Here is a 21,983-nt window from a genome sequence, read left to right on the forward strand (position 1 = left end):
ACAATAACCGATCTTATAATAATAATAGGGTTTTCCCCCTTTTTTCTGGCAGCAAAACTGAAACCTTTTTACAAGGGTTCATGTCTGTGTAGTGGTGGTATTGACGTGCGCCGACTGTGACAGTGATGGATCACGGGGCGGCGCGGGGTGCGGGGTTGGGCACGCGTTGTGGGCGTGGTGTGGACGCGCGCGCCGGGAGTGACAGATGACGGGGCGGCGCGGCGTGAGTGGTGAGGCACGATGAGATGTGGGAAAAGAGGATCGTAGCCAGCGCCCGGCGATTGGTCGAATAAGTGGGTGCTCGCAGCGACGTCCGCAGGTGGGGTATAAAGGGGGACGCGCGAGAGCACTCGGGGAGAGTTACCCAGTTGAAGACCCGAAGACGGAGCTGAAGACCTAGTGCCACGAGACCCCTAGTCCCGCCGTCCTTGTGGGGACCGGGGCCCTGTGTGGCTCGGAGGCGAGGCTGTGGGACCCGGGGTCCGACGCCCCCGTGGGTCGGGCTGGGGACCCACAGTCGAGACGGATACCCCGGGCAGGGAGTGTCCCGAGTAGCTCAGGGGCGTTAGTCGCCGAGTAGCTAAGTGGATGTTGGTCATCCGAGTAGCTCAGTGGCGTTAGTCGCCGAGTAGCTAAGTGGGTGTTTGTCACCCGAGATACTAAGTGGATGTTGGTCATCCGAGTAGCTCAGTGGGCGTTAGTCGCCAAGTAGCTAAGTGAGTGTTTGTCACCCGAGATACTAAGTGGGTGTTTGTCACCCGAGATACAAAGTAGGTGTTAGTCACCTGTGAACGAGTTTGATAAAATAAAGAGTGTGTTACCCGTGAAGTCGTCTCCCGCCGAGTTACTACATTACATCTGCATTAACCACAATACCTGCAGTCAAATGCAAACAAAAACACACTATGATATATATGCATTGTACTTGAAACTGATTGTGGACCAAACTGATTGTGGACCAATCAGTTTCAAGGACAATGCATATATTATCATAGTGTGTTTTTTGTTTGCATTTGACTGCAGGTATTGTGGTTAATGCACACATGAATCCTTGTAAAAAGGTTTCAGTTTTGTTGCCAGAAAAAAGGGGAAAACCCCTATTATTATATTTTGGTACTGGCAAAGGAGGTCCAATGAAATAACCCATCTTGTACGAACAGTTTTAGCTTTTTTTTATTGTATGTAACCATGCTGATAATCATTGCAATAAATGACGAAGTCATTAAAAGTATTGATTTGAAGGTTTCGTGACTGCAGGAATCAATACTCTTTGGTTCTTTCAGTAACGTCACGTAGGTAGAAAAATCCAATAAATCACGACGTTTCGATCGCAACACAAGTGGTCGTCCTCAGGCGTAAAAAAATATATAATCCAGCAGTGGAACTGCTGAACCAGCGAGAGAGCTGTTACAATCAGTCTATATATGTGGCGATGGGCAAGCAAGCGGGGTCTGAGCTGGAAAGGAATTCCATACCCGGACGCAAGCACGTCAGTTGTGTTAATGGGGGAGATTTAGGGAGAGAGGGATAAGGGAGGGAGATTAGCATGAAATGAACTTCCGTCGCCGCATAAGAGTATCATGCCCGCATATGCGCACAACAGCAGTGTTAATGGGAGATTAGCACCATGAGAGATTAGCACCATGCAAAACAATCGTGCGACACAGCTGGCGAATGGAGCCGGCGAGGAAATCACCCCCAAGTGAGGAGCTCGAATCTGGCTCCAATTCCAAGTGGCTCACGTGGCGGAGCCTAAACAGACTGAAGAGAGTGAGTTTCGGCAAGATGCAACTCCCTCGTGAAATCACGAGCTTCTACACAACAACCGACCAATGTGTGCTTGTCAGGAAACGCAAACCACGTGGATCGTCTCCTGAGATGCCCTGCAGCAACTACGATGCTGGCTCCTCAAGACGTGGCACTGCCAACAGCAGACGCGGTGGGCCTGTGTGGAAAGACCCGTACAGGTTTGGCAGGAGACACGGCGTGGAAGAGCGTGCAATGTGCAATGATCACATTGCACTTGAATGCAATCTGGCCCCATGTACAAAGGTGGGGCATGTTATCTCTTCGGCTATTTGATCATGCACGCATATGAATCCACTTGACTTTGATACGATAACAAATTTTTTATTTAAAGCTTTCGTGACTGCAGGGATTCATATTCTTGATTCTTTCGGTAACGTCACGTAGAAGGGAAACAATAAAATAATAAACAATAAAATAATAAAATTAATGTATTGTTTCCCTTCTACGTGACTTTACCGAAAGAACCAAGAATACGATAACTGAAGGCAAGAGCACATACTTTACAATCTTCCTACTTGCTAAAAAAAAAATGCTTTTCGTGTGCGACGACACACTCACCGAACCGGTTGGAGAAGCGCTTTGCGTGATAATACCTCTTTAGAGCTTCAGCTGGTGATGAAGCTCACTAGCCAATTGGTAAGTAAACATTTCCTCCCCCCCCCTTGCCATATGATAAATTGCCACGATTTCGGTTGTGATTTGTCTGAAGAATAAACGAGCCCTGTTTGGGAGAGAGGGATTGCCGCTGTGTTGGATTTAGAACCTCTTGTGGCTGCGAAGTTTAAATAAGCGAACCACCACACGTACAATAAAATGATCCATTCTCACGCTCATTGAACGCACGTATTGTGAGCATAACCAGCATTTCGTGCCTCCTAGCCAATGTACGTACAGTGCTTGTAACATTTCACATGTAAGTGGAACATCTGTTTCAATTAAACTAACTTCGCAGATGTATTGACAATGATGACAAGACATTGATGAAAATGCAAATTTATTCCGGTGCAAGTCAGAGTTACAAAGACAGTCGATACACAGCTGGTCATTTCCCCTTGGTGTCATTTTAATTTCCATTAAAATTAACCTTTTCTTTAACCAGCTGTCAATTAATGGAACAAACTTTTAAAATACGAGTTATGAACGGTGATTTTTACTTGATGAGGCTCGTCCAACACCATGGGAATGTCGAATTTTCACAATTGTCTCAGTGCCACCAATGCAGATGAATGAGCATAGCTCATTGTGAGCTCAATGTGTTGAACTTCTTTCGCATCGTACGTAGCCAACCGTGCTAATTGGAGGTGTGGGGAATAGTGACTGGGCTGAGACCATAAACTCACCCAGGAGGTTTTGGGTTCGATCCAGAGCCCGAAGCCTGTATATTTGGAGTCTCTCTCTTTCCGTGGTCGCATGGATTTTTCTCTGGGTCCTCCAGTTTTTTCGTCCACGTTTAGAAACGTGCGTCTAGTCTTGCGATACATTTCCACGTGATAAGCCACTTCGTTGAGCTATCATTTGTGGCCTGGACGCTTCTAAAAAAAAATCTGTATAGCTCAGTGAGCCTGACCTGGTAAAATGAAAATAGTTTACAGTTTCGCTTCACTTGAAACCCAGTGTAATCACATGCAGTTGAAATCTGGATTTGAACCCAGATCCCAATGGTGACAGCCAAATGAGAATCCCTCTCTCTCCCCAGCCACCTAATCTTATTTACACTTTTCATTGGAATGTATGATGAAAAATATTTTGTAAGTGCTTCAAAAGTTTGGATGTGCAGAACATAAATCTATTGTGGAGTATTTTTTTCTCGGAGAGAGACCTGCGACCATAGAATGGTCAATCACCCAATTCCGTTGTGCCAGAGAGTTTATAATCTTGGCATTAAGGCACTGATAAGGCTCGCGATTGTCTAAATATAGCAAACAATGTAACATCCTCTTCATGGAAGATGGCATTCTTTGATGATATTCTGCATGTCTGGTGGAGGTGGGATGTTAATTTACACGCCTCGTTTGATACTTATATGAGTAAAATGTACTCTCAACAGGTTGAATGCAATATTGTATTGAAGTCATGAGTTATTTTGATAAATGGCCGACAATCTTTAATGATAGCCTATGGGGGAGATGCATAAACTGGAGCCTTGCACTATTTTACTGCAATGTTGCAATGAACTACCGTACAAAAACGTGGTCTTCAAATAAAATAAAAACTGCTAAAATGATGTAAGAACAGAAAAACCTGACAGAGATTTAGCAATGAAAATATTTTTAAAACCTTGCACTCAAAATAAACGAAAACCACATACTGTGGAACACCTTATGAACGCACCTAAACAGACCCCAAGGGTCACGTGACCTCTCCTTAACCGCACGTGCGTGATCGTTTTTTTCGCATGCAAACTCGACCTTTGCAGAGTAATAATTGTTCTGTGCCAGTAAAACCCTTTTCAACTGGCTCGTGTACACAGCCTCTATTCTGCTGTCAATTCACGCAGGCTTCTGTTTGTCGACAAAAGGTTGTTGTTTTTATCCCGTAAGTGATCAAAACAACTGAAGCTTACAGCAAACGATTGCGAATGTTAATACAGCATGTACTATTTTGGGAATTAACTAACTTTCATCTGAAAATGTTCAAAACATTATTTCACAGATGTGTGGCCTTTTCTTCGGCCAGCCCAGCATCCTTCGCCATAGTATAGAAGATGCCCCTCTTCTTCAGGAGAGCAGCCGGCGAATCAAACTCGGCGAGACATCCGCCGTCGAGCACCATGACTCTGAAAGCGACACAAAGAGTGAAATAATTACAATGTTTATGTTTCGTCAAAAACGAGCCCCGCAAATTCCCCCCTGGCCATGCCCACATCAGCACCTGTGCCAGTAACAAATGGCCACCGGTCCTTCCCAGCCAGTCGACAATCTCGAGGGTTGTTAGTGCCTTGTGTGAATTGCCAGCAAAAGTGGCCATTAGCCATGCGTTCTTGCGAAAAGAGCGGCTGGAAATGGTGTCTACCTGCAAAGGTGGGAATAGCATCCAATTTAAGCCAATTCTAGATTTGAAGCTTTCGTGACTGCAAGGATTCATACTCTTAGGTTTTTTCGGTAAAGTCACGTAGGTAAGAATAAATAATAAAAATAATAGAAATAATACTTGATACAGTAAATCTAGCTGTGACGGTCCCACCCACCTGATGACGGAGACTTGTGTTGCCTCCGAAACGTCGTGATTTATCACTTTATTTCTATTATTATTTCTATTATTTTTATTATTTATTCTTACCTACGTAACTTTACCAAAAAAACCTAAGAGTACAATTTAAGCCAATTGCCAATCCACTGCTGGATGAAGGCCTCCCCAATATTTAAACATCAGCAAAAGGTTTGGTATCAAAGGGGAAAACCGTGCCAAAAGCAAGCTGCAGTGAGGAAGAAGTTGTAATGCATTATTTTTCAAAACATTACACGATTGACAATATGTAGGCATTCTCAGACTGTCATGTATCATGTACAGTACTGTACACGTAGGCCTCTGTGAGAAAGCATTACATGAAGAGGACATTGAGATGGAGATCAAATGCACATGATACTGTGATTACACAGGCTGCCAGGCCAATCAGTGACTGAGCCTGTAATACAACACGAAGATTTTATTAAATAACAAAAATATAGAACAGCTGCCTACGCAGCATATTTCTACCTGCAATTAACTCTCATGCGGTGTTTTAATTATCAAATTGCACACGTTATGATTAAGATTGCGACCTTAACTAGGCCAAACTTGGGTAGTTGTGCAAACTGACGACTGCCTAGGTTGTAGGAATTAAGCAACCTGGACAAACATTGTTATTATGACATGTGTTGAGTTTTCTTCTTTTTTAAAATCTTAATACTGCCAAAAAGGTTCCATACATAAGACAATGTCTGGTCTGGGTTTTGCCCCCTGAGTAATAGCATTACCCAGGAATATTAGCCAGCTAATGCCGCCCCCTTGATCCGACGATCGTCCCCCGTCCCTTGCTCGGCATGCAAGGGCATCTCCCGCTCCCGAGGGCCCATGTTCTGGCGAGACCCAAGAGGTCGCGACCCCAAAGGCGGTGCTGTGCACGACGGGGTGCCGGCTGCACGTGGGCTCACCGCGTGTAGTCGATGACGGTGTTGAGGCGGTGCGCGATGGTGAGCACGGTGCGGTTCTGGCACTCGCGCCGGATCGTCGCTTGGATGAGGTCGTCCGTCTCCAGGTCCACGGCCGCCGTGGCCTCGTCCAGGATGAGGATGCGGCTCTTGCGGAGCAGCGCGCGCGCCAGGCACACGAGCTGCCTCTGCCCAACGCTGCGGGAGAGCGCACAGGGGAAGTAGCAACGGCGTGTCCGCCCATCACCCAACGGAGGTGCAATCCCTACCGCAGTGTACGCTCGACAACACGAGGAGGGATGTACATTCGTCGAATCGATGCCAGCGCACTGATACACCGGTGTAGCAAACGCGGTTACTTGATGCACAAATGCAAATTTAAAAAAACGCTGCAGCAGTGTGCGGCGACTGGTCACGCAGAACAGACAAAGGCACATTTGACAACTCGACGCTTCATTCCTATATAAGGAGGTATCAAAGCGATTTGCTCTGCGACTCCTGGTGCTATTAACTAGCTCATTAACCGCCTCAATGTAATATTACAATTGTTGCTCTACATCGACATCAGCCATATGAAGATTGATACTATCATCCAACACGATTGCGTATGTTTTGCCGATTGCATTGGTTGAACAGCCCTTCCCTTGCCATGATAAAATGTGGTTTAGGTTTCCACTGAAAGCCTGTCTGTTTAGATTTCAAGACATCTCCCTCTGTCATGCTTATTGACATACAATATACTCTACGCATTGCCCTATACATGAAATGGTTACATGTACACACCGAATGAATTTTCTCTTTCGCGAGATTCCAAAAAAGCACCAAAAAAAACCTACCTGAGATTCTCCCCTCCCTCAGAGATGGGGTGATCAAGGCCTGCTTCCAAGGACCGCACGTGAGCCTTCAGGTGTGCCATCTCCAGAGCGCTCCACAGCTCCTCGTCACTGTGGTGCCCAAAGGGGTCCAGGTTCATGCGCAGAGGCCCTGAAAAGAGCACGGGGTCCTGGGTGGGGTCGGGTCAGAAAGAGAAGGAAGAAGACGCGGTTTGGTGAGAATAACAAAAGATGTCATCAACCAAGCCAAACTCTAGCTGCCTTATAATTGTACAGCCATAGTAGTTTTTTTAGCTTTTCACACACTGCTTGCCTGCAACCCACCGGCGTGCATAACTAAAGGCGGCGTAATCCTTGCTCGCTTATCTACTTACGTCATCTACATCACAAGGCCTCGGCTACAACTCCAGGTGTAGCCGCAGTGGCAGCACTGGTCGTGACCTCACCAGCTTATACCCCCCCACCCCCACGGCGCACCCTGGCTCCTCCCCCCTCCCCTTAACCAGTATATAAGGCCGTGTCTCTTAGAGCTCTCTTCACTTGATACAGTCATTTTGCTGTGACGGGTCCACCTGAAGACGGAGGCTTGTGTTGCCTCCGAAACGTCGTGATTTTATTTATTTGTTTTCTTCTTTTAACCTACGTGACTTTACTGGAAATAAACAAAGAGTAACAAAATAACAATTTGTGCATGTCTACCTCGCCTGCTATGCAGGAGGCCGTGGGTTCGATGCTGACCCTGATACCTGCTGCTCTATATTTGGAGGTTTTATCTTCTCCCTGTCGTCACGTGGATTTTTCTCCGAGTCCACTGGTTTTTCCCTCCACGTTTATAAACATGCTTTTAGATTATTGGGCTGCTATACGTTTCCACTTCATCGGGCTATGATTTGTGGCCAGGTCGTTGGTGAAAAAGAGCTACATAGCTCAGTGGGACTTACCTGGTAAAATAAAAATAGTTTAGTTTAGTAAACAAGAGAGCCATTTCAGGGGGCTATTTGGCCTACTCTTCCACACTGGTCCAAAGTCTTGCAAATCGTTGGATTTCGCCCCCCCCCCCCCCACTTTACCGCACCACACGTGATCTGATGGTCCACCAACTCTGGTGTACCCATTTGTATTATGTGGTGGACATGGGGATTTAAGAAAATTGCCCGTGTGTGTGTGTGCTGTGGGGAGCGATAGTGTAATGGTCAGTATTGTGGTTCGTGCGTTTATCTACGAACCTAGCGACCTGAGTTTGATTCCCGTTCATGACCAACAACGTTCACAAAGGATATCTGAAGCAGTCCTGGGCCTCACCTTGGTATATGCAGTCTGAAATAAGTACTTGGTGCAATGTGGCCAGGCATGGTGCTGGCCACCCACCGACTCGTGTGCCGTGCTTGCCTTCAAAGGTGCTCTTGCTCACAGCACTTGCCCAAACGGTCTGTTAAGAGGCTACACCGGGGGGATCTTTGTCTTATTTTGACTCTGTCAATGTGTGTGTGTGTGTTGTGCTGACCAGGGGCACAAGATTTTGTGGGTGTAATCTAAAGATCTTGATTTGAAGCTTTCGTGACTGCAGGAATCCATCCTCTTTGGTTCTTTCGGTAAAGTCACGTAGGTAGAAAAAATAATAATAGATCACGACGTTTCCTACGACAGCAGTCCTCCTGCTGTGTTTGTTTCACACCTGATGACGGTTGCTTGTGTTGCGATCGAAACGTCGTGATCTATTATTTTTTCTACCTACGTGACTGACGGGCGTTCCGGGCGCGTGGCTCTGACGTGGAGCGCAGGTGACGCAGACCGTCAACTGACTCGTGCGGCAGACGTGCGAGCTGGAGACCAACGTGGTGGTGGAGCGAGTGAACCAAAAAGTAAGTAATCTAAAGATGTTGGGCGATGTCCTGACAACCCACGGCTGTCAAGTGTCCGCGCTCCCCCCCCTGTCGATCACCTGCGGGATGATGGTGAGCTTGGAGCGCAGGTCGTGCAGGCCGATGGGGGCGATGTCGATGCCGTCGATGCGGATAGAGCCGCCGGCCGCCTCCATCATGCGGAAGAGGCAGCTGGTGAGAGACGACTTCCCCGCGCCCGTGCGCCCCACGATTCCCACCTGTGATACGCAGCGCACGCCGGCACGTCGACGCGTTAACCCAGGCCACCCAGGCAAGGCGAGCCCAACACCAGAGGTCGCAAACGGGTTTTGATTCCTTACCTGTACCCATACCCAGCCGCACCAGGGTCGCAAACGGATACCCGTACCCGGCTGGGTACGGGTAGCCGGGTATCGGATAGGGTACGGGTATCGGGTACCCGGTTGCGACCTCTGCCCAACACCCTGGCTTCCCGTGCTGTCAAAAAATCTCCCCCCCCCGCCACCCATCCGCCGCGATGCTGCAACCCTTTGGGAAGTCCCTCGAATCAAGGAAAACTGTCGCCTTCCCATTCACCAGGACCTCAATAACGTCCCTCGTCATCGCTTGAAGTCGCATAAGCCCTTCTGGACCCATGTGCTCAACCCCCATTAAGCTTGGAAAGCTGAATGGAGTTCAAAAGAACTCACAAACACCTTGTGAAAGACCCAATGCAGAAGATCCATTGGATTTGATCGTCCAAGAAGCTCATGGTCCACCCTAAATCGTATCCACTGCACAAACCATGGCAGATGCGAATATCTGATGCACACATGGAAAAATAAACTCTCCAGTGTGCGACTGTGGTCATTCAGAACAGACCGTACAACATATAACGACGCACTGCCCGATCCACAAATATACGAAGGAGACATCACAGCGATAACACTCCACTGCTCCTGACGCAGTTGTCTGGCTTAACCACCTCAATGTGAAATTGTAGTTGCTGCTCTGCATCTACATCAGCCATATGAAAGATCCTCGCAAGAGAGGCAACATCGTTTCACGTATCTCAATGAGTTTATTTAATCTATTGGATAGATAAAGGGTACCACCAATTCTTCTTTTGTACGGTGTTTGAAAAAAGCAGCAGGGTACAATTGTATATTTTATTTTATAAGATATTCCACTGCATCTGGGATGGTAGCTGAGTGGAGGCTGCTTGTTATCTGTGGTATGCCCAATATGCCACCAGGATATGTGTGGTGTATTGGGCAGTCACCTGCGCTATGCTTTGATTGATTGAAGATTGATTGACATTGCGCACCGTGCGCGTGCCGTACGTGGCTCAATGCACGTGGCATGGGACAAAAAGAGCAAAGAAAATTTAAAGGAAACATTCAAAGTCAGATGAACCTTCACAGAGTGAAGTGCTCCAGCTTTGAGCGTGTGTGAGTGTCAGCTGTCAATAGTCTTGGTCAACCCGTAACGCCTGGGTCTGTCCCATGATCTCCTGTCAGCAAGCTTTCCACACTTCACGTGGCTTCAAAGTGCACGGAGCCTGGTACAAGGGCCGTGGTGGCATCACTGCCACTTAGTGGCAAATCATAGTTGGTTGCTGTTATGTGAGATGAGTGTGTTTCGGCGGTTGTGGAGAGATTGGAGAAGTTTCCATACTAGGCAGTGTGCTTATGACCAGTTTCGGTTTGCCAGCAGATGTCTCACTCCGATTCAGGTGAGCAGTATTATATTTCCATCAGGTGTGTAACTCTGTAGGAAAGCTGCTTGGCCTGTCGCTCAATACGAAGCTCCAGGTGTTCATGGCCACAATCATGCCCTTCCTTCACTATGCTTCCAAAAATTGGTCCCACTGAAGGAACATCTGCACTGGTTTGAAACATTCACGCTGGCCTGCCTACGATCCATCCTGGGTTTAACCAGGCTAGTTTGTATGAGGAGCTCAAAGATCTTTGACAGATCTGGACACTTCCATTAGTGATCTCCTCCAGCAGGCAAGGCTGTGTTGGCTGAATCCTGTAGCCCACATGCCTCAGCAGCTTTTGTTTGGCCAGGCAGAAGGGGATGAACGGGCGTGGCATGGGCGAGAAAAGAGGATGTGGCTCTGGGTGAAATTGCCAATGACTTGCACCAGCAATGTTAAGTTTGGCCTCTATGGAGGAGGCTCATGAAGGACGCTACTGGGCAGTTTGAGGAAGTCGCCCTCCAACAACAACAGAGGGATGAGGAGCCACAATCACAACAACGAGTGGATCACCGGGCGGCTAGAATGCAGCAAATTGGCAGAGTGGGGGTACAGGTGGTGCATCTGTCAGCCATCACAATCACGGTGGGGTGGGGGGGGACAGACAAAGGTGGCCGGGTGTAATGCTGACCACTCACCCCCTCGCGTACCATGCCGGCCTTTGTAGGTGTATCGCTAACGGCACTTGCCACAACAGTCTGTTAAGGCTACACGGGGGGGGGGGGGGGGGGGGGGGTGGTGCGTGGATCTTTGTCTTTGTTTCCATCTTTGTGTGCAGGGCACCTTCTCCCCAGGCTGGATGCTGAAGCTGATACCCTTGAGCACGAGCTCCAGCTCGGGGCGGTAGCGCGTGCTGTAGTCCACGAACTCCACCTGCCCGCGGTCCGGCCACTCGCTCGGGGGCCGTGTCTCCGTCTCCCACGCCGCCTGCGCGCTCACGGCACAACAGCGGTTGAGGAGAGACCGGCGCAGGCTTCACGACGTCTAGTGGTTGAACTGCATTGTGGCCAATTAAAAATACAAATTGCCTTCCTTCACATCTGCCCTCAAGCTGGTCCTCAATGCTCACGAAAAGTTATTCTCCACGAAAAGTTATTCTCCAAACCTGTCTCGCCACACCATGCATATTGGGGATGTTGACAACCTTCAATATCTAGACGTTGACCTGGACTCAAAACTGTGTTCCAATACCCACGTTGACCACGTGACACAACGAGATAAAAACCAATATTGGATTCCGATACAGGAACAAGCGTTGCATTCCACATCGACTCCCCGTCTGAATATTGTTAAAGCCACCACTCTGCTCATATTTGATTATTACAACACCATCTACAGCCTAGCTTCTGAATCCACCTTGAAAAGTCTAATTCCACTGAACCACTCCGCTCTCCGCTTTGCCCTCTGACGCCCCCTCTCTAGAGCTCATCGTGGTAACCTGTAGCTCAACTCAATTCTGTCCCGCACTGAATATCCGCAAAGACCACCACTGGGATGTCTTCACCCTAAAGGTCCTCATCCTAAAGGTTAAACAAATCCGCCAATGACCTAAAGGGCAACTTTCTTCCTCCCGTAGCCTCAGAATCACCTCCTTATTCCGACTAAAAATTCCATTTGCTACAACGTTGTTAAAAAAAAGAATTTTTCCGCGTTGTTGCTCCACATTGCTCTAATCCTCTTGCTGCTCAGCTACTGCTCGCTTCCCTCACTTCACTCCCCCTCTTCACTTGCCTTCTCTCATCTAGATGTGTACAGCGCCTTCATCCAAGGCGCTGTACAGCAATTACAAAAATGGTACACGTGATGAAGGTGCTTCGGTCGAAGGTAACCTAATATTAGCTTGCGTTCAATTTCCATTACCAATCACAGTAAGTCGCATAATCTGACCGCCCTGACAAATTAGCCACCCACACCTAGTGCAGTGTTTGTGCACAGTGTGGGACTGTCATTTTCCATTAATGTTCACTTCTCTGACCTTTTCACATCTCCACCTGTACCCCGGTCCACGGCGAGTCGCATTTGCATCGCCGGACTGTGTGCGCACGTCCATGCTGCGTGCGTGTGTGAATAGCGGGGAGCGGCAGTGTAGCAGTTTGCGCGATTACGCTACGAACCCGGCGACCCGAGTTCGATTCCCACTCACGACAAACAACAGTGATGATTATCTGAGCCGATCATGGGCCTCCCCGAGGTCGACTCAGCCTCAAATGCCCCAACAGTCTGTTCAGGCGATAACGTGGGATCTTTGTCTTTGTGTGGATAAGTGAGCGGCTGCACCGCCCTGCTGCAGGAGCCGCCCTCACCTCGCGGTCGATCTCCGTGTACTCGCTCACTCGCTCCACCGCCACCACGTTGGTCTCCAGCTCGCACGTCTGCCGCACGAGCCAGTTGAGAGTCTGCGTCACCTGCGCTCCACATCAGAGGCACGCGCCCGGAACGCCCGTCACAAAAATGTCGTCTTGTCAGGATCCCCCCCCCCCCCGTGATATTTGCGCCTTTAGCGATTGAAATTATTATTCACGTAAGTAAAATGTGTGTCGTACACCCTCCTCCACCCGACACGGCCAATTGATGAAATTGTCACGTGACAAACAAGAGTCTGAGCTTGAAAATTCACAGCCAGGGAGCAAGCTCATGGGTGCCTTGTTCTATTCTTGCCTCTGGCAGCGATACGTTCAGCAGCTAAATGTCAATGTTGAGGTCTGCTCGCCACAGCGAGAGTACTTCAGATAATTTTTGTAGTTTTACCACTCCTCCACTGAAGGAGCGCAGACTACAGTAGTTTGCTATATGGTCCATAGTTTGTATTGCATGGCCACAATCAAACTGTGACTAGGCGGGTGGCTGGTGATGTAATCAGACACAGGCCCAATGAGAACGAGAGCTGGACAAAAGCGAGTTCATCGATCCCACTCTATGAGGCACACACTGATATTTAATTCACCTGGGGTGAGAGGACCCGATACATCGTACGTACCACGAGGCCCGTTAAACCTGTTTGTCCCCAGAGCATCGGCACAATAACCCTTCGCTGCCCACAGTAGAAGCTCCGATCACACTCCCTCACGTTGCAAACACCAAGCACTCTGTTAAACCGCTGCTGCAAAACCTCTCGCGCCGAGGGCTGCTTCCTTCCGTGCCTGCAGCTCACCGGCTCGTCTGCAGAGGTCATAAGTTCTGCGCCTCGCGGCATGGGAAAGGTACGAAGTGTCCGGCAGCGGGAAGATAAAGACTCGGGGTGTCTTTAATGAGCCAAGCGGCGGCGGGGGGGGGGGGGTGTTGCTCACGTTGAGGGCGTAGGAGATTGACAGGCCCACAACACCGCCGGCTGTTGTCCCCCGCGCCAGGACAGCGAAGAGCGCGGCGAAGAAGACGACCAGGTTTCCCGTGAACTCGAGGCGGATAGCCAGCCACCTGCAGCACACGACGAGGCGTTGAGTCATGTGATCACAGCGTATGGAATACGAATTCAATGACTTCAACATGAAGCACGCTGCACTCTCATTGATAAGAGAACGACTCGTCGGCACGAGGAACTGCTGATGAGCAGGAACTCATCCCCTTAGAACTGCTTTTTGTGTTTAGTTTGTTGTCCTTCCCCGCATCTCCAATTAGCACGGTTGCCTGCATACAATGCGAAAGAAGTTCAACATACATACAAGGCAGCCATACGGCGATTCGGCGGCAACAATAATATCCCAAGCTCTGCGATCCCCTATAAACTAAGGTGTTATTTGGCCAATTAATGAGTGTTCACATGTGGCACGAAACCAGAGCAACCAAACAAACCCCACGCGTGCGAGGGGGGAAACACTCCATCCCATGCAGATGGAACAAGCGGACTCCACATTTTTGCTGTACCACCTCGTGGCGAGCCGGCGCGTGGCACCTCCTCGACACCCATGGGAAAGGAGTTTCGCAAAATGTGCGCGATCCACCAACCCTCACCTCCACAGTGCTGGATTATAGACCACGTGCATAGCCACCACCACACGCTATAACAAGACAATGCTTTTGCTGGCGTTCAGCAAGAGCCGCCAGGGCACGTGACAAGACATTCCTCCTGAACGTCGGTGAAAAAGAGCTTGATGGCTCATCGGATTTTTTCAGGATAAAAAATTCTGAAAGATTATCATTCTGACATTTCACTTTTCTGCTCCCTGTGGATAAATACCCGCCATCGAAAGTGTATAGTAAAAATATTAATGCATTGCTCATAGTGTAAACTGTATCGTGCGCCTACCTCTCTCCTCCCATTGTGCTCTACCACTCTTCCCATCCCCATCTGTTCCAGAAACCACGCCTTCTCTGCAATTCCGATTCCATGCACCTGTCGAAGTCTTTATTCAAACTCTTTGTCTATTCTGCTAATTATTGCCCCCCCCCCTCCAATCTAATGTCATCTAAGCTACCCACAATGCACTACAGCCTATCTTTTTCAACATCGCAATTCTCTGTTGCGTCACCATTTACAGTGAGGGAAAAAAGTATTTGATACTTATTTCCCTCATTAAAATGCAAATGAATTTATAACATATTTGACATGCGTTTTTCTGGATTTGTTGTTATTCTGTCTCTCACTGTTCAAATAAACCTACCATTAAAATTATAGACTGATCATTTTTTTGTCAGTGGGCAAACGTACAAAATCAGCAGGGGATCAAATACTTTTTTCCCTCACTGTACACCCCCCCCCCAATCCTGTTGAGCAACTTGGGATGTTTCTGTCTTGAGACACTTTCATACATTAACACTGTTTTTTTTGTTTCGATATGTTGTATATATCAAAAACTGATTTTGAACCCAATTTAGATATTTGGAAAGACTAAAAACCTCATGAGAGTAATCGTTAATTTACCTCACCTCCACATAAGATCATTTTGTAACAATGTGCACATCTCTAATTCATCACTTTGGAGGCAGGAGTCATGCGCTTGAGATCCACTTGCAGGCGTGGTGAGGTTCCCCCTCAGTAGGCAGCGTAGCAGGTAAGCCGCTGATTTGCAATATCTCTCTACGGATCAGTCAACTTTCCTCTCATCGGCATTATTTTTTTCTCCAGTTTCTTCCCGTCGGCAAATGTGCTCGACAGGTCACTCCGCGGGCGGCACGTGTAGAACTCGTGACCAAAGGCAACGCAGGACCCAAGGAAGACGGGCCAGGCCACTCACCGATTGGACACGATCCAGGGGAAGACGCACACTTGGTTGACGTCCACGATCTTGACGTTGTGCGCGAGGAAGCGAGGAAGATGCCTGTAGGCCCGGATCACGCTCAGGCCCTGCACCGTCTCCCCGAAGTGAGAGTAGATGGGCGAGCGCGTCACCGAGTCCAGGCGACGGAGCTGGCGCGACGTGCTCACGTAAAAGCGCTGCCGGTGGAGGAGGAGGGGAGAGTTTCATTTTCAGTTAGAGACAGTTCAAGTTCAAGTTCATTTATTTGGTATAGCCCTGTGAGCCATTCGGCTCTTGAATCGGGTGCAACCGCAACAACAACAAAAAACATGATGAACAAGAAAACATCTTAAAGTGACTATGCGCAAACAGAAAAATCACGTGCCGAGGTGGAACGGCACGTGTCACAACAACAACCGCCATTCGCCACTAAGTGGCGGTGACGTCACCACGACGCTTGTGCCAGGCCATGTGCACGTTGAAGGGGGGCCGCACGGAGGGGACACGCGGCAGGCAAAAGCCTTTAGATTTCGAGCACGCACGCACACACACACGCACGTACTCGCGTGTTGAAACTCTCCCAACGCTGAGCATTTATTCAATGAAAGCATTGACGTAGAGTGTTACCTCATTATGCGCGAGCGACACGTTCCAGTGATGCTCGTGAAAACCAAATTTCGCGGGTAATGATATTGGCCGATGAAAAGCTATCTTTTTTCATGAATTGCCTTATTTAATTACGTAAATAAACTTTATCTCTCATCACTTTAAATTTCATCACTGTATCTCTCGTAACTTTATATCTCATCGCTTTATATCTCGTAATTTTATCTCGCATCACTTCATATCTCATCACTTTATCTCATTACTTTATCCATGCAGTCGTGTAGAGTTCCAGAGGCGAATCGTGGATAGCCAAAACCGCAGATAGCAAGTCCGTGAATAACGAGGGAAGACTGCACTGCTGTACCGGTGTTAGTATGGTACGAAGCTTCCTCGGAACTCGTCGATAAGTCACAAGCGCGAGCATAACCACCGCCAAGGGTGGCAGACAGTAGCCCACTTCTCGGGTGTTTTCGTGTCACCTTAAACACGACTAATATCCTCATCTGCAGTCTGTTCTTTAGGGAACACATTTCTATAACGCGGATGCGAATTGGATATAACGCTATCGCGTGAACTTAGTGACGTCGCGCGAGGAGGAATAAGCGGTTGTACGGCTGCCTCGGCGTAGCATCGCACAAGGAAGTGGGATGCTGCTGGATGCTTCTAGATGCTACCCACGCGCCTCAGTTTTTGTTCAGTCTGCGTACGCATCTCACCGTGTTATCGTGGACTGTGCTCTTCGCTACATTATTTATTATAACGTGACTTTATCATAATGCGGCGTTCTTCAGGAACCAAACTACCACCGCGTTATAGGAGAACAGACTGCATAGGCGAAATGGACGTCGTTGATCTGAATACAGATGTGATCATAGAATAAAACCACAGATCACAGAATAGAACCATCCCCCGACTCCTCCCGTTGCAGAGCGCGTTGACGCCGCGCTCACTCGCTCGCTCGCCGCGCTGTGCCGCTCCCCGCACCGACGGGAACGTGTCAAGCGAGTCGGCACCTGCACGAAGAAGTAGAAGATGGCGATGGGCACGATGACGGCGGCGAAGAGGGGCGTCGCGATGCAGATGACGAGGACGGTGCTGAGGACGCCGAACGCGCACGAGATCCACGAGCGGAACGACATGGGCAAGGTGTCGTCGATCGTGTTGATGTCCTGTTTGGGGAGTCACGAGAAAAGGTGAAGGAAAAAGGCAAAGGTGCAGCCCTGCTTGCCAGCAGAGTTATCATCTCGCCGCGAGATGTTAACTCCTTCGTTTGGTATGCAGGAGGTCGTGGGTTCGATCACGACCCTGACGCCTGCTGCTGTATATTCGGAGTTTGCATGTCTCTCTCCCCGTGGTCGTGTGTTTTCCCCTCCACATTTAGAATCAACGTGTGTTTAGAGTATTTGATTGCTGTAAATTTCCACACGATGATAAGCCACTTCGTTGAGCTGTAGTTGCGGCCAGGTCGCTTCTGAAAAAGAGCTGCATAGCTCAGTGGGCGTTACCTGGTAAAATAAAAAAGTCTAGAGGAAGGGGCCTCCAAGAGGGTTATCTGGATGAGTTGTCCACGCAATGCCAGACGTCTTTACCCCACAACACGCAACCTGCGGATCAACTAACTGTGGTGTACTTACTGTTGTTAATGCTGTTGTGGAGAAAGAAGCAACTGGGGTGGTGGGATTTGAGAAGCTTGCACTACTCCTGTTTCAACTGCCGTGCCGGGAGGTGGAATTGAACCGGCGATTCCCTGATTATTAGTCCGGTGTGCCAACCGTTACACCAGGGCAGCGTACCCTAGCGCTCGAGCGTCTCCAGCAAATTGTCCAGCCTACGATGCCACTCACGTGTCTCCGTACAAACACCATGAGGGCAAGTCCGGTGCGCTAGCCCACGACAAACATCACGGCAACATCCTCACCGGGGAAGTGAGATGAGCGGATCTTGCGGAAGGTGAACGAACGTAAGGAGAGTCTTTATATCTCATCACTTTATCTCCCATCACTTTATCTCTCATCACACCCTGACTCTATAGACGTCGGCTGGTTTATTTGGCATCGTGGAGAGCACATGGGACAGTATCGGAATATTTTATTCACGCCGGAGGAATCTGATGAGCAGTGAAGCTCTATTTTCCCAGAGATGTCCAGCAAGGGGCGGGTAAGGATGATGGCGGCGAGCACCTTGGCGAAGCGGTTGACGATGCGGCCGATGGGAGTGGTGTCGTAGAACGCCATGGGGGCGTGCAGCATGTTGCCCAGCAGGTCGCGGTGGAGCACTCGTGAAGCCTCGATCGTGCCCTTGGCAGTGATGAACGCGGCCAGGAAGACGAAGAGGCCTTGGGAGGCAAATGGCGAGTTGGCGGGGGATTTGTTTGTTATGTTGGGAAAAAAGAATACAAATAACAGCAGCAGCCCGTTCCGTTTGGATGTCGTGCGTTATAATGTGAAGCCCTGCAACAATCAATCAATCCACGTATCTGCTGGTCTCCCCGAGCTTTGTAGGTCATCAGGGTTGTTTGGCCATACTTCACCACACAGGAGTCACTGTCGGTGCGTGAAGGGGTTGGCCCCAGACATGCCTCATATATCACTCACCGGCTGGTGTTTGCCGTGGCCAGGAATTGAACTCGGGAAAGTGTGCATTTCATCGAACGCAATGCGGGATAGCCGCACTGCCTGGGGCGAGGAATGGAGATGCGTGGATGTGCCCAACAACGACCTCATCAGTGATCCGTCGACCTCCCAAGGGGTATTGGGCCGCTTCCGAACATCGATGGGGCATCTTACGACTACTACTACACGACAGCCCCACTGTGTGAATGCGAGGAGTAGCAGACGATGGCGCCCTATCGTCTCCGGCTGTGAGGTGCGTCAGGGCATGCCAGGCGTGACTGGTTGCTGCCCTGCACGTGCTGGAGGAGGAGGCTGTCACGTGCCTCTATTTATTGATTTGTATTGTGTGTGTGGTGCTCTAACTGTGTAAAATAATTCGGTGAACACATTTAACGCAATAATTATCCATTGCTAAGTTTTGCGGCCTGGCATGGAAAAGCAATGACAAAGCTTGATAACAACGCGTATAATTTTTTTACGTATTTACATTGAAGTTGAATGCATTTCCAAGGCTTTCAATCTCTGCTCGACATCACTCAATCTCCCTCGCTGTTCAAGCCACTCACTCGTAGCACACCGCTTCAGTGTCACTTGGAATTCGCTTTCCCTCGCAGATTATTGTTTCAAAACCAAAATTAAAAGTAGCCCCAGGTCGTCAAGTCGGGTGTGGAATGTGAATTCCAAGATTTATCTGCATTATTTTGTGATTTCCCCCCCAGGATTTTATGCATTTTGTCGATATTATCCTCATTCGAGTTGCACGATATTATTGATACTAAATATAAAATGCATGTAAGTGTCAAGAATTATCAAAAAGGTGAATATTCCGTGTTATTGAACACATGCTTCCACAGTGGCATGTCTTTCAAATTTTGGTGTGAGGGAGCAAATCTGTCCTGTTTAGTTAAAGTATTCAAAGCAAGAATAATAAACGTATGAACATGAATAAAATCACAATAATAATAACAATGATTTCACCTTGTAACGCACGCAGTATTCGCTTGCTCTCGAAGAAAAGAGAGAACAACTCAGAGGCGCACGGAAGAACCACAGACGAGCGGGAAGGCAGCAGTCACATGGTAAGCCAGCACCTGCAATTGCCCAAGCTCTATGGTCCTCTATATATGAAGGTGTTATCGGCCAATTAATCAGTTTACATGCGGGAAGAAACCGAAGCACCCGGGGAAACCCACGCATTCGAGGGGGAACACTCTATCCCATTCAGACGGAAACAAGGTGGAGTCCACATCTTTGGTAACTGCCTTCTCCTGGAGAGCCAGGGTTACGGCACCTCGACAACGACGAGAAGGAAGATTGGCAACGCTCGTGCACATTCACCAACCATCACCGCTGCCTCCCGCAGTGCTGGGTGACAGGCCACGTGTAGCAAAGCCACTACCGGTTGCCCAGCCGATACTTCTCGGACGCTCCTTCCTTCATCCGTTGATAAAGCCACGGATACATTTTGCCAAAAATTACAAGTCTCAGAGGATGCGTGGCGCACACCCCTGGCGTTAGCGGCGATGCTACGATGCTCGCTCGGGTTTAAAGCCTTTACCTTGAGCCACCCCCAGCGCTCCGTAGACGCCCAGGCGCATATCGTTGCCGTAGGTGACGTTGGGGTAGCTGGCCGCATCGAAGGTCCAGTCGCTGAGCCAGAAGTTCTGGCCGATGACGGCCGCGTTCTGCAGGAGGTTTCCCATGAAGATGAGGAACGATAAGAAGAGGCCTGTGGAGCGCATGTACTGCATGTACACGGACCACTTGACCTGCACGCCAACACGGGGACACACACACACCACATGTATGTACTGCATGTACACGGACCACATGACCTGCACGCCAACATGGGAACACACGAGGTGTTCCCCGAGTAAACAAGATAAATAATAATGTACACTATGAGACCTCCTTTACCAGTGGCAAAATATAGTAATTTGTTTTTACCCTTTCAACTGGTACAAAACTGACACCTTTATACAAGGCATCATATTTGCAATAACCACAAGACAAGCAGTCAAAATGCAAACAAAAAGAAACAACTCTGATAATGATAATGAAATGCACTGTCCTTGAAGTTGATTGGTCCACACCCGAGACAGCTTTTCTTAGAGCCTAGTCTCCATTGGTGTTGGACCAGATGACGCCAAAAGGCGTACAACTCAAAAACAGCGCACTATCAGAGTATTGAGAGCTCGGGGTAAGCATTTATACTATGAGACCTCCTTTACCAGTGGCAAAATATAGCAATATGTTTTTACCCTTTCAACTGGTACAAAACTGACACCTTTATACAAGGCATTACAATAATAATGTAAACAGATTATTTGTACAATCGGGGGGTGGGGGGGGGCACCGGTAGGGAGTTCCACAACCGGGGGCCACCACAATATGCTCTCGATCAGCCCAAGAACGCAGCCGAGATCGAGGAATACATAGAAGGGCACCGTCGGCAGATCTTACAAGCCATGATGAAGGGGGCACGAGATTGAATTGGCTCCTGAATGTAAAGTACAAGCTCATCCTCGTAAGGCGAACGTACATTTCCAGTCTCCACGCCTTCCTTTTCGATCAGCTTCTGCGCTTTATCATCCTGCTCCTTCCCAAGCAGTGCTGTCTCTCCGCTCGTCGAGTTCCTCGCAGAGTGTTTCTTGTGGCTCCGTCTAGATTCACGTCAGAAAAACACAATGCAAAGGAACAACGATAATAAGGCAAACACATTCTACATAAACACGTTAAGATGCAGGTGCACGGTGTGCAAAAGCTCTCGGATCTAAGCTGATGTCAGTTATAATCATTTACACCCGTTCATCAAGCCACTACTGGATGAAGACCTCCCTTAAATTTCGATTTAAAGCTTTCGTGACTGCAGGGATTCATCTTCTTGGTTCTTTCGGTAAAGTCACGTAGAATGGAAATAATAAAATAATAAAACTAAAACATAATAAAAAAATTCTCACGACGTTTCGGCCACAACGCAAGCAGCCGTCCTCAGGTGGAGAGCAGGTCTGTCGAGTAGACAGAGTCTTCAGACTCTGTCTACGCGTTGTGGCCGAAACGTCGTGAGAATTATTTTATTATGTTTATTTTTATTATTTTATTATTTCCATTCTACGTGACTTTACCGAAAGAACCAAGAAGAAGACCTCCCCTTTCCGCGTGTTGGTCATGGGAGTTGTTTGACCATACTTCACCGCGCTGGTTAATTGGACAGCC

General features: G+C 48.6%; 1 protein-coding gene across 1 annotated transcript in view; it reads right to left on the minus strand.

Moving 5' to 3' along the window:
- Positions 1–2,786: 2,786 nt before the first annotated feature.
- Positions 2,787–21,983, minus strand: part of LOC144727244 (ATP-binding cassette sub-family C member 2-like) — a 68,642-nt gene continuing 49,445 nt past the window's right edge. The window contains exons 22-33 of the mRNA XM_078605931.1: positions 21,310–21,430; positions 20,326–20,536; positions 18,336–18,490; positions 17,169–17,324; positions 15,547–15,746; positions 13,663–13,789; positions 12,679–12,780; positions 11,159–11,302; positions 8,715–8,873; positions 6,776–6,942; positions 5,943–6,137; positions 2,787–4,585 (exon numbers count right to left, since the gene is read on the minus strand). Of these exons, the coding sequence (XP_078462057.1) occupies positions 4,456–4,585; positions 5,943–6,137; positions 6,776–6,942; positions 8,715–8,873; positions 11,159–11,302; positions 12,679–12,780; positions 13,663–13,789; positions 15,547–15,746; positions 17,169–17,324; positions 18,336–18,490; positions 20,326–20,536; positions 21,310–21,430 (1,867 nt within the window). The 3' untranslated portion in view covers positions 2,787–4,455. The remainder of the gene's footprint in view (positions 4,586–5,942; positions 6,138–6,775; positions 6,943–8,714; positions 8,874–11,158; positions 11,303–12,678; positions 12,781–13,662; positions 13,790–15,546; positions 15,747–17,168; positions 17,325–18,335; positions 18,491–20,325; positions 20,537–21,309; positions 21,431–21,983) is intronic.

The sequence above is a fragment of the Lampetra planeri genome, chromosome 25, assembly GCF_965212315.1.
Source record: "Lampetra planeri chromosome 25, kcLamPlan1.2.h2, whole genome shotgun sequence".
NCBI lineage: Eukaryota > Metazoa > Chordata > Hyperoartia > Petromyzontiformes > Petromyzontidae > Lampetra > Lampetra planeri.